The sequence below is a fragment of the Plectropomus leopardus genome, chromosome 20, assembly GCF_026936395.1.
Source record: "Plectropomus leopardus strain MGB_pleo_1.0 chromosome 20, ASM2693639v1, whole genome shotgun sequence".
In the NCBI taxonomy this organism is placed as follows: domain Eukaryota; kingdom Metazoa; phylum Chordata; class Actinopteri; order Perciformes; family Serranidae; genus Plectropomus; species Plectropomus leopardus.
Window position 1 is genome coordinate 430,027 of NC_142195.1, and position 13,421 is coordinate 443,447.

At 38.3% G+C, this 13,421-nt stretch overlaps 1 protein-coding gene across 2 annotated transcripts in view; it reads right to left on the reverse strand.

Moving 5' to 3' along the window:
• slc12a2 (solute carrier family 12 member 2) overlaps positions 1-13,421 on the reverse strand; it is a 103,793-nt gene that overhangs the window by 19,359 nt on the left and 71,013 nt on the right. The window contains exons 21-23 of one of the 2 annotated variants that reach the window (XM_042509081.2): positions 10,705-10,752; positions 8,848-8,970; positions 3,835-3,946 (exon numbers count right to left, since the gene is read on the reverse strand). In XM_042509081.2, the coding sequence (XP_042365015.1) occupies positions 3,835-3,946; positions 8,848-8,970; positions 10,705-10,752 (283 nt within the window). The remainder of the gene's footprint in view (positions 1-3,834; positions 3,947-8,847; positions 8,971-10,704; positions 10,753-13,421) is intronic. The other variant, XM_088071220.1, reaches the window with a different exon arrangement.

Consider the following 13,421-nt stretch of genomic DNA (forward strand, 5'->3'; position numbering starts at 1 on the left):
AGAAAATTAAGGGAAAAGACAACAGTTACTTCACGTTCTCTTTACACAGGTAATAGCTGTTGGCTGCTAATTTAATGCTCTAAATATTGTGAAGAGCTCCTTTAATATCTAGATATAACAGACATAAAAACCTGTCTGAAGACAATGAATTACAGTTAAAGTGCCAGTGAATGATGGTAGAAGAAGTGATTGTCCACTCTGCATGCCTTCATATCAGCTAACCTGGGTACCAGACATTAATGGAATCTGATGAGAAAAGCTTCTTCCCAAAATAACAAGGAAATGTCCACACAATGATGGTTCTGATTAAGACATAATCCAAGGGCACACAAACTTGGAGCAGACAGGATGTTCACAGGATGTGTTGCTGTTCCCCACAGCTAGCTATTTCAAAACCTCCTTTAAAGAAACATATTGGGAGTTTTTCTAGGTTCTCACCACTTTCCACAAGCTGTAGCACTTAAAACTAATTTCATTCCCTCTAGGCAGACAACAGTACTCTGTAGGACGATTATTTAATAATTTTAGATTTTTTATTACTTGATTACAGGACTCTCAGCAAGAGTCATTATACTAGATGTCTGTCTGATGGTGCAGTAGCTAAATTTAAGGAATTGATTCCTTCTGCATTGACGCTTTTACTAATTTAAGTCATCCTCAAATTGATTGTCTCGTTGATAGTGCTACTGGCTAACTGCGATCAGCTCTCGACTCGAAGAAAATAATGAAAAGAAAATGAAATGAAAGAAAATTAGCTCCATGGTTTAACCCCCAGATCTGCAAATTAAAACAAACATCGCAAAAATCTGAGAGAAATTGGCATTCAACCAACCTGAAAGATGCCTGTTTAGTTTTACAATCTTAAAATGTATAGAAAGGCCCTTTGCCATGCCTGAGCAAACTATTACTCATCATTAAATGAGGAAAATAAAAATAATCCCAGGTTTCTTTTCAACACCCTATGCAAATTTACCCTTAATTGACAATTCTTTATTAGATATAACCAATGCGTCTTTATTAACGGGCTATGTACCACAGTCCTTTAAAGTAGCTGTCATTAAACCCCTTCTAAAGAAGCCCATTCTTGATCTGGAGGTTTTAGCTAACTATAGACTGATATCTAATCTACACAATCTTATCCTCATCACATAACAATGGAACTTGGCAGTCGTGTCTGATGTGAATAAAAAAATGTTAGTGAATACTGTAGAATGTAAATGGGATGAAATACATGCATGTCTGTAGCCGTTAATATACAACATGATCAGTTATAGTATCACAAGTTAATCTGGGCAGATCACATTACCCACAGCGAGCTTCACATTACACGCTAACACGTCTGTCTGCATGTGTAACTCTATGAAAGCAAAAAGGGAAAATTGAAATGAATAATTCTTCCTCTTCACAGTTTTACTCATCGCTTATGTTCGTGTTATCTGATGGTGCAGAGAGGGGAATCCTACGTGCAGGGCCTATTTACATTAATCTGCATATGTAAATGGAGGCGTGGAGAGGGAGGAGTCTGGTACTCCTAGACGTGCGCTCAATTCCATGTTGGTTGGGATGTACAAAGGAAATGTGCTCGGATTCATGCGTGCGCACAGTTTCATACAACTGGATTTTTTTGTGCGTACAACGTTTTCTGGATTTAATTATGTTTCAGTAGCAAGTCTTTGTACATGAGGCCCCTGGTCTCTGTTTTAATCCTATTAGGTCTCACTGCCCCATTGAACACCACTGACCATCAAATCTTACTGCACAGACTGGAACACATGTTTCCCGGATCCTGGCTGCAATCTTGGCTGCGCCTTATCGTGGTGATAGCTGTGCTGGCGCTGTGACCCTGCCTTTGGTCGTGCTCATGCTGTGGCTACTCTGATACCCCCGGTACGACCTGATTGTGGTCTTGGTTTTGCCGTTCCTGTGGAAGCTACGCCTGTGTTGTGGGTCCTAATTGTCATTTAAGCACAAGTACTTTAAATTTGTACCAAGTAAGGTGCTTGAATAAATGTACTTAGTTACACCCCTGCACTGTGTGTGGTAACCTGTGTGCACCTTTGTTGAGTGCAGAAATTAAGTTCAAGATGATTTTGGTTTGATTGATAAATTGGACTGTCAAAGTATAGGCTTATTTAATTTGTAAAGCTTTGATAAATTGGCAAATTAGACTAAACATAATAGACTAAATACGTACGTACAATATGAGCTACACTACATATACTGTAAAATATGAGATCGGCTGATTTAATGCATGTCAAGTATGAAGGCGAACATGAATACATGAAGCAAAATCTTAGTGTTTCTTCATAAATTGATGATCACAAAAATTTTTCAAGTCATCTCTGTTTGAAGTTACAGTTAGGCGTGAGGTCTCCTGTGAGTTTAATCTTAGGTTGCAGTTTTGCTAGTTTAACTGAAAACTAGCCCCTGGGCGAAACAACTGTTTTAAAGACAGTCCTCTGCTGTCTCATTGGGTATCCCCCAGGGACAGTATTATGGGTGTAAATCACTGGGTTTGTCATGATACGATATATCGATATCTTTTGTAAGTCACATTTCCCCCACATATACAGCATGCTAACATTATTAGTATAAGCCCTATGATATTTTACATTGCATAAATTAGCCTAGCAGCTAGCGAACTTTTCCTCTACTCATAAATTAACCATTTTAGATTTAGTTATTCTTTCTCTTACCCTCATGTTAAGGATGGTAAATGATTCAGTGAAAAACTAGAGAGCTCACTCTACAAAGCAAACAGTTGCATGCTTCTAAAAAAGGGAAAGGAAGAAACCAATTGTGTAAGTTATAGACCCATTGCTCTTTCTAAATTGTGATAAAAAAAAAATAATACTAAACTAAAACTTAAGTTCTGACCACTAATTTGGGTAGCCGTATCTCAAAAATTGTACATCCTGATCAGACCAGATTTATTCCGGGTAGATTCTCATTTAGTAATGCTTATCCGCTTTCAAATACACTACGTATATATTCAGTTCATGAAAAAGACGCACAAGCTGCCATTTTATCTCTTGACACCCAAAAGGCATTTGGTCAGAGCAAATAGCCTTTTATGCTCGAGGCACTAAAAAGAACGGTATGGATTCTGAGGTAATCTCCTTGTCCCTGTGATAGCTGAAAATCCAGCTGTCATGCCATGGAAGTCCTAAATTTAAGATTTCACTGATCTTTCCAGTGAAAATGAACATTCACAACACACACAGTCAGGTTAGTATTAAGAGTGCATCTTTGACATGTTGTTAATCAATATATCAAGTTATTATGTGAACTCACACCTCACAGCATCAACAGAACAGAGGGTGTCTGTCATCGCAAACAGTGTCATGTTGTGAACAGCAGCTGAGGACAGCAGTGTGCTGCTGAAAAGAAAGCAAATGGCTTCTACAAGCTGCAGGCCTGCTTTTATATGACATGGCTTGTTACTGTCTGCATCACCTCCGCTTTGGACATGGTGGACTGAATTTAAGTAAGTAATGGCAGTAATCTATATGTATCACAGCCTGTCACCTGTCACAAGGCTTCATCCTGTCCTCTCTATTCCATGATCAGTTAGGCTTCATAATAATTATAAACTGTAGAGGCAGTAGTAGTAATACTTTTTTTTTTTTAATTTTTTTTTTACAGCAATTCAAAGGTTCATATAATGATTTCAAGGATTCAATGAAAGAATTGACATCTGCCAGTAGGTGTAGTACTTTTGCTCTGGAAAAGAGCAAACAGTTGCTTTTGTTAAGTGTATTGTAATATCACATTACCTACTTATGTAAACCTTCAATTTTGACACAGTGAATGGGGAGAACATGCAGTACTTACGCCCGGCGGTCATGATCAATCCTGTTGATCTTGCCTCCAATGAAGACGCGGATCTTGCAGTCCTTCCACCTCTTCTTATTGGTCAGCAGGTAGGGGATGAGCAGGGTAAGACCTGGACAGGAACATCAGACATGTTGTCAACATGCAGCTTCTGTGACAGAGACATTCAACATGTGCTGTGTCTCACTTGATGGAACTGAAATATAAACTGTCAGTGACAGTCATGTACTCCACACAGCACCTCTGCTGACATGATGAGGAGGAGCCAGATTTTAAATGTTACATATCACAGAATCTTGAACATATGAGTTTCTGGGCCGTGCTCACATCTTAACACCTTGCTGCGCTGAGTCATATGAACATATTGGCTCTGTCAGCTCCATTGATCAAAACATTACTAATAAATTTGATTTTCTAGTTCAGATCCTCTCTGTTTCTCTCTCTCCCTCTCTCTTTTGTCTATCTTTCTATGGATATCAATGACTATGGGATGCTAAGTCGTAACTGTTCATGATACAGAAGCCATAATAAAGAGAAATGTTTGAAACTGTGATTTTTTTCTTTACTGCTTTCATATTTTTAGGGGGTAGTATGTTGTGAAACCCTCTGAGGAAAACCCTGAGAGATTTGTTGGGCTTCATAAAATTAATAATACTGGCACATGGTTGCATCCCTCTGCTCACCAGTCAAGTTGCACTCAGAGTTTACATCTATGTCAGTGAAAACACGGATGCTTCACACACATCTTACCCATGGCAGCACAGAAGATCTCTACAATTAGCACAGTTTCAACATTAGTGTCATCAAGATTCAGTAAAAGAATGGGAAACACTAGGGAATCCCTAGTGTTTCTGCACCACAACTGTTTTAAGTGAGGGTTATTTGAAGATAATCCTTTATTTGTCCTACAGTGGGGAAATTCACATTGTTACAGCAGCTATGACTGTATAAGCAGTAAAAGAACAATACAACAGTAAAAAAAACAAAACAAATATAAAAATATAAAAAATGTTAGATGAAAAAAACAAGGTGCCAAGTATAATAAAAAACAAGGTGCAAAAAGTAACATACAATCGCAAGGTGCCAAACGGTCTACAAATACACACACACACACACACACACACACACACACACACACACACACATATATATATATATATATATATATATATATATATATATATATATATAATATGTCAGCGCAATGATGTAAGCGTGTTGGCAGGAGATGGACAAGAGGACCAGCTCTGGTAGCAGGGCGGTCGTGGCCTCTGGCCTAGGTCCACTAGCATTTCCCAATCCCTGGGTGTATTCAGTGGGCCTAAATCGGGAGGTGAGGCGTTGGCCTTCAGTTTTTCCTCTTCCCGGAAGAAGGATGGGGATTGTTGGAGCACTGCCTGGTTGCTGAAGGGTTTGCTGTTGATGGATAGCCTCTTGTGCTCTAAATTGGCTGCCACTCATGAAAAAGGTGTTGCGACTGCGAAGGCTAATAGCACTGCAGCTGCTCAAGCTAGCATTCGAGGTGGAGCGGCAGAAGGCTGTAGAAGCCCAGCACCTAATTCCAATTCAAAAGACATAACTGGAGCGATAAAAGACCTAAAAACTACTCTGAAGGGGGAAATTACCCAATTAGGACAAGATATCAACAGTAAAACCTTAAAGAGTACTATGAAATACTATTTACGTAATCAAACAATGCTGAGGAAGATATTATTAAACAGTTCTTGCTATCATTAGACCCTCCCTCTATATGGAAAATACAAAATGATAAATTAATAGCCCCCCATTACAAAACAAGAATTGGAGAAAGTAATAAGTAAGCTGAAAACAAATAAAAGCCCAGAAAGTGATGGCTTTCCAAATTAATGGTACAAAACATTCAAAGAAGATACCTGTAATGCTAGAATCCTTCAATTGGACACTCCAAAAAGCAGTGACACCACCATCATGGAAAAAGGCGGTGATATCACTTATTCCAAAAGGAAGGTAAAAATGAGGAATACTTTTAATCCTTCTGCCCAATCTCAGTTTTAAATGTAGATTACCAACTCTTTACATCTATAATATCCAAACGAACCGAAGATTTCTTACTTGATTTAATACATTAAGATCAAACAGGGTTTATAAATGGAAGACAAACACATGATAATATCAGACGAACACTACATATTATAGAGCAGGTTAATAAACAACATCTAAGTGCAGCCCTGGTGAGTTTCGATGCAGAAAAGGCCTTCGATAGGGTCAGCTGGACTTTTCTGTATGGTGTATCAGAGAGACTGGGTTTTCATTAGTTGTATAAAATCTTTATATAGAGACCCAGTTGCTAAAATAAAGATCAATGGCACCCTGACAGATAGTTTTAAGCTATCCAGAGGTTCTCACCATGGCTGCTGCTTTAGCCCCTCCTTGTTTGCGATATTTATAGAACCCTTGGCTCAAGCTATTAGGCAAAAAAATTAAGTACGGAATTTATATTGCAAAGGAGCAACATACAATAGGACGTTTTGCAGACGACGTTATCACCTTCCTCCAACACCCTGACTCAAATTTATGGCCATCATAAGTAGTTTTGGATTAATGTCAAGCTACAAATTGAATATCACAAAAACTTAGATACTTGCTCTCAATTATACGCTATGGCAGGAAATTAGAAATGTAAACTGAAGTGGGGTGTAAAAACAATATAATATTTGGGAGTACAGATCACTGATGACCTAAACAAAATGTATGAAATAAATTACAATATATTAAATGATAAGATACAGAAAGACATTAAAAAATGGGAATCATTAATACTCGACTTTAGCTCGAGGACTGAAGTGGTGAAAATGAATATACTGCCGAGGTTGCTGTACCCCTTTTCATCATTTCCAGTAACAAATCCAGATTCTCAGTTTACAGCAAGGGATAAACAGATATCTTGGTTTGTCTTGGCAGGAGTAAGGCCAAGGGTCAAGTTTAGGACTCTCTAAATTGACAAGGAAAATGGAGGCCTCTCACTACCAAATCTTGGTGCTCTCCAGAGTACCAAGCTAGATGGAAACAAATTGAACTGAATCTGGGCTACCTCCAACTCCAGGCTAGGCTTGGAGGAAAAGATTACACTGAACAAAACAGTGAAAATGTAATCTTAGAAGGGACATGAAAAGTCTGGAATGATATCGTCAAAAGATATGGATTGGAAGGGGACAGGAAGCTTCTCATTTGGCCTTCTCAGATCCCCAGGTTTAGACCTGGACAGACAGATCCTACATTCGTTAGGTGGAGAGAAAAAGGATCACAGCTGTATGTACACTGTAGAGGGAAACGTTTTGTGAAACATAAGAAAAACTTAAAACAGAATTTAGTTTAAAAAAATGAGAACTTGTTTAAATTTTCAGCTAAGACACTTTTATAATACAGACTTTAAAAAAGAAATTTCAGAGGAAGCTAATGATGTGATAAAGGTATTGACTGGTGCACATAAACTAACCCCCTCCAAAATAGTGTAAAAGAGTAAAACTGCAAGAGTTTACAAAAATGTAATGGTAGAAATACATTTTATGTGAAATTAAAATTGGAAGCAGAATTGAACGTTAATCTGTCCGGGGATGAGTGGCATTCAATCTGAAGCACACAGCAAACCTCTACTAGCTCTAAAAGATAAAGGGAATTTGGTTGGAAAAATATTATTTAATTTTTATATCACACCATATATTTAATACAAACAATTAGGTAAACAACAGATCTGCTAGAGACGTTGTGGCCAAATGAATGTCAATCAGTCCCATATATTTTGGTCATGTAGAAAATTCAAAAACAATTTGGGATGCAGTTATTTTTATTTTTGAGGGAATTTTAGGTTACAAGATACCAAGGGACCCACAAATTATGTGTCTAAGATTGATATCCGATGGCATCATTCATAGGAAGGACATCTACCTGTTCAAAACCCTTAAACTGGCAAAAAGGCCGTTACAAGGAGCTGGCTGAAACATGACCCTCCAAGTCCAGGACAGTGGTTTTACATTATAGAGGAACTATATTCTTTGGAAAAATGTATTTTTCATCTGAGGACCAATGCAGGAAAACATGCACAACGCTGGAAAAATGGACAGACTATAAAAGAAAAGAAGTGTTGTTCAGTAGGCTGGTCTGAAGTTGATGCTTAAAATTGTAAAGGGTGTGCAGTAGTAACCCCCCACACATTTTATTATTAGTATTATCATTATCATTATTATTGTTGTTGTTATTTTCTTCAGGTATGTTTCAATTAAAAATCGAATAAATATGAAGTTTAAAAAAAAAGTTTTATCTGCAGACAGAATTATTTTATTTGACAACACAATGTGATTCATGGTTCTAAAACATAGACGTTGTGTCTATGTGTCACAGGGAGTATTAACAGTAAAATGTGTGAGCTGCAGTGGAAAGTAGCTCATGGTCTCGAACAGCTATTTGGATTATGTTTGACATACAGAAATAATCTGATTGCATTTCAGCGATCTTATTGGATCAAATCTTTAAAATGTTTTTTTCAAATTAAAAATAAAAATGGTAAAATCAGATTTAAGCACATAACCCATTTTTGGTTTAGACCTAGATCAAACCTTCAATATGTGTCTCCTAACTTTTTTAGGAGGATTGGGATACTTGATAAAAAAAAATCTAAATTATCCTGATCTCAGCAGGAGGCTGGATTCAGAGTGGATTTAAAGAACTAAAAGTGATAAACTTGCATGTTGGTCAAATATATTTATATTTATATATTTATTGCATTCATATTCTCTGTCTCTTCAAATAAAGACACTTAAAGACAAGTGTCTGCATGTTTGCTTTTTACTTGATGTTCAATGCAGTGAAATGTCATCCCATTTAGAGAAGTGGTTATCCAGATTTGATGTAATCTTGAAATTCAGGGATTCAGATCATTCTGATCAAATCAGTTCTGGAACACCTGGGCCTGGGTATGGTTGATAACCACTGGACTTATCTCCCAAAAACAAACAGTTTTCTTTCACCCAGACTCACCTCCATCATCGAACAGCCACCAGACGTCAACTGTGCCCTTCCCCTGTTTTTTCTGGAACTGCTGGCTGGCCTCCAGCAGCCTCTGGTCACACACATTCAGTGGGACAATTGGGCTCTTCTTGTCTACAGGGATGGTCGCCAAACACGCACACATGTATACATACACATATACACCCCAACAAACAACAAACAAGACAAACACAGAAAAATTCATTTAAATGGCAAGATACAACTGTAATTTATATCATTTGATGATTTGTAGGCCTGTCCTGAGAGTGGCAGTCAGGTGGAACAGTAACCAAACATCCCAAGCAAAAAAAAAAAACAAACAAAAAAACGTAAAGCTGGTGTAGTTGTGGACAGATGTATATGGACTGTTAACTGAATTCTGAAGGATAATGTGGCCTTGTGTTTTTGAGTGATGGTCTTTAACACAATTTTAGTATAAGGCAGCTTATTAAACCTCAACGCTGCAGCTGTGATCTCTGAGCCCCTTGTAGATTTTAGGAGTTTTTAGAATTAGGCATTTTGGAGATGTTAGTTTCTATGGAATTAAAAACCATACTGTAGCAAAAGTTTTGCTTGTTTTAGTAAAATGTTGTATTACTTAAAAATTCTAAAAATGTTACATTTGTAGATCAATTTCCAAAGAATCAAAGTAAGGAGGGTATAGTATTTTTTCAAATAACTTTTTCATATTTTTATTGATGTGTTTCTATTCTACATTTATTATCCCAACTGCTACAGTAATTTGCCTTTATTTTATTTCCTTTTAACGTTTATGCACCAAAGAGCAAAGTGAAGACCTGGTGATAAATCTCATTCTGATTCAGATTGTTTTCATTATGCCACAAAGTTGTATTGTTTTGTATTTGTTTCTGCTAACCAAGAAAAGTCCTTGTTGTCTTGTTATAGCCTCTTGTTTTATAAAAAAATTAATTTGTATGACCCCAACATCAATGCTTCCCGTGGTATCGACAATGGTATGGTTCAATGCTGTGTATTGAAGTTAGAAATTCCAGTGTATCGGGGCAACTCTATAAGTCTATAAAACTATCTGACTTCCTGGTCTGTGAGGACAAAGTACACACACTGACAGCTGTTTGCAGCATTATAAAAAGTGGACATGCAGAGGTTTGATTTGTGTATTGACACTGTGTAATATCTGAATGTGAGGGTGAAAAATGCTATTAAAAAAACAGACAGTCACTTGAGATACTCCTGAATAACAAACTAATATCCACCCAGGATGTTGATTGTGACACACAGTTAACCTCCACTAATGAATGCACTTTGATTCGGACTGAATGAATGACAAAATAAAGCAGCGTGTGGGTCTCTGTCAGAAGGTGGACACAGAGACAAACTCAGGGTTCGTAGAAGAAAACCTGCACACAGAAGAGCAGTTTTTATCCTGGAAAAGAAAGCTACAGACAAACTGTCACCTCCAGAGGGAGAAGAAGCAGTAGGCAAAAGAGACTGAAGACACACAAACAAGACACACACTCACAGTATTAAACACTCAAGACTTGGATGGAGTAAAAGGCACTATCACACAGAGTGCAGCTTCAGAGACTGGGCTTGAGCTACAAACTGGAGACTGTAAACAGGAGGGCAGGAGGAAAAGACAAAATGTTATTCCCCAAAGCCAAGAAGCTAGCGGGCCGGAAACATGGAGCAGATATGGAGAGACACAAAACAGAGACAGCAGGGTGCAGGACGCTATGTTAATACAAGAGGAATTCAAAATATACTGTGGAAAATGAGGTGTCAGAAGGACGAATGGAGATAAAGATTAAAATCAGCAGAGAAAGGAAGAGAAAGGTTTAAAGGCAACACAATAAGTGGATCTCCTGCCTTTTTTCAACAGGGGCTGAGTTGGTGCTTTGCCATCATCATCGTCATCTGGGAAATGTGAGACAAAAGGAGAGAGAGACAACTTAGAACTGAGGCAACATGTTGCTTTGGTGTGCCATCATCATACAACCCAGCTTTCTTGCTAATGAATCATCATAAAGGTGAGAACATCAGAACATTTACAGTTGTCAAAAATGCCAAAAGAAAAATGAAAAAGACATACACACATGGTCCTGAGGAGAATGGTTAGCTGGGAGCTTCATGCTAACAGACTGGAACTAAGAATCAGGAAAAAACAAGAAGCTATGCTGAACTTTTCCACTGGCACCAGTTTGAACAGAGAGCTCAAACTGTTCTCTCTGATTTCTGGAAATGTCTCAGGCTCGGAGTCCGAACTCTCACGTTACAATAAATGAAAGTGGCCATTTGGTAAGGAACACTCAGAGCCACGTGAGGGCAGCAAACAGCCTACACACAAATCAGTTCTAACCCTCAAAGCTAAATGTCTTTGCTGAGATTCAGTTTGGATTAAATCAAAAATGTCCCACAGTGAGGAGGGTGATTCAGAATGCTATGAACTCTCCTAAGAGGAGGGAAGTGGGCAAAGATTGTATCTTAATGATGGCTCAGGTACAGTAGGAGCTTAGGCTGGCACTAAGAGGATTACCCAAATCACGATATTCATCTTCACTTTGTTATGTCTTGTTACTTTAACAGACCAATGAGTTCTCACTGAGCGTGGCACCCTCAGTTATTTTAGACATTAATTACTACTATCAAGATATATATTGGGGTTGGGGGAAATACATTATTTTACTAAGGTTAAGTCAGACAGACTGACTGACACAAGATGTGCATTACTTTTGGAAATGTGTCTCATGATATGCAGTCTCAAAAAGTATAGTGTTAAAAACGTGAACAAAACTTGCAAATAAATCATGATATGGAATTGCCGTACTTAAAAATTGCCATACTAACTGAATTAGAGTTGGGTCAATTTTCCGGTTTTGTTGGTCTCTTCTGTTCCAGTGTACGGGCTCAATCCAGTTTGATTTATGCAAACGTATGAACCAGCATTTGTCATTATGTCATTTAAAAAAGCTGTCCTTGCGGGCTGCAGGCGCTGTTATGAGATGAACTGTTGTTGGACACTTTTTTTTAAATCTGATGCTTGCTTTGAAAGCGCTGCAGTGGATAAGGACCAGTTCTTGAAGCTGAAATGGGGAATTACTTATACAAAAACTACTTTTTTCACTACAAAACCCAAACATAGCGTGAACTAGCTGTGGGGAGATTGCCGGGGAGCTGAATGTTTCTGCTGAAGTCATGACCATCGCTAAAAACAAGCTAGGGTAACATTACTTGCTTTTGGTTATCTTGTATGTAATCTCCAGTAAATATCATAATGTAAAATGTGTGTTGTCTGATTTGAAAATTAACGTTACAAATGCAGGAAGATAGCAAGTCATCTACTCACCCATCTTTTAAGTGTTTAAGTCTCCGGTCTGATCTGGAGTGCACAGCTGATAGCTACGGGGCTTGTTTACATGAAGTAGCAGAGGTGCATATTTAATGGATTCAGCATAGACACAGAGCTCGAGTATCACATGATGAACTTCTTTTCTGTTGGGACACTATGTCACTATGTGGTACGCAGAATTGACTGCTGAATCATATGGGACCTGGTAAAATTCAGTAAACTGGTTTGGTCCAATGTTGGGATTTTTTTTTTTTAAACAAAAAAACAAAAACAAACAAACAAAAACCAAAGAGTAGCACATTGTATAAGCCCTAAAACATTTAAATGTCAAACCTGTATTACAGTATGGCCACACTTTATACTGTTTTCAGCCTGACAAAAACTGCGTATTGATCAAAAACATGCAGAAGCCATTAGAATCATACAGTTAATTACAACTGTATTACTGATATGATACAGCTGTGTTGTTGTACTTGTGGTTATTAGTGCTGTGGACATGTATGAGTTTGTGAAATTATCAAGACAAACAGGTAAATATGGAAGACCATCAACAGCAAAGTACAAGGGGGTTAAATAGAAAACAGGCTCTTAGTAGATTAAACTTGCCTAAAAGCTCATATATGAAAGTGTTGCCAACATTTAACAACAATAAATATCAAACATCAAATACCAAAATACCACTAAATCCTCTAAGAGTGGTCATGACTCCAGAGTGGAGGAGGCCTGCTGCTCTGCTTCAGTTGGGAATGTTTCACAGCTCCCACAAAATGGGAACGCTTCCTGTGTTTGCTTGCTTGCTCTTGTGTGAGTGGCACTTTCTCTCTCTCTCTGTGGACTAACAAACTGGGCCTGGAGGGATGACTGGGGTCAGGGGTACGTGAGGCGACTTCCTGTCAGGGAAGGGTCGCTGTGTGTGTGTGTGTGTGTGTGTGTGTGTGTGTGTGTGTGTGTGTGTGTGTGTGTGTGTGTGTGTGTGTGTGTGTGTGTGCATGTATGCGTAGAGGCAAAAATAAAGAAATGTATTGATGGAGTAAGAGGGATCTCTGAGACTAATGTTCAGCTGATATACTGAATGAAAAAGCCTTCCTCTGTCACAAGCTGAACTGGTGTTTGGACAACAGGAACACACGAACGAACACACACACACACAGACACACACCCACACAGACACACAGACACACACAGACACACACAGACACACACACACACACACACACACACACACACACACACACAC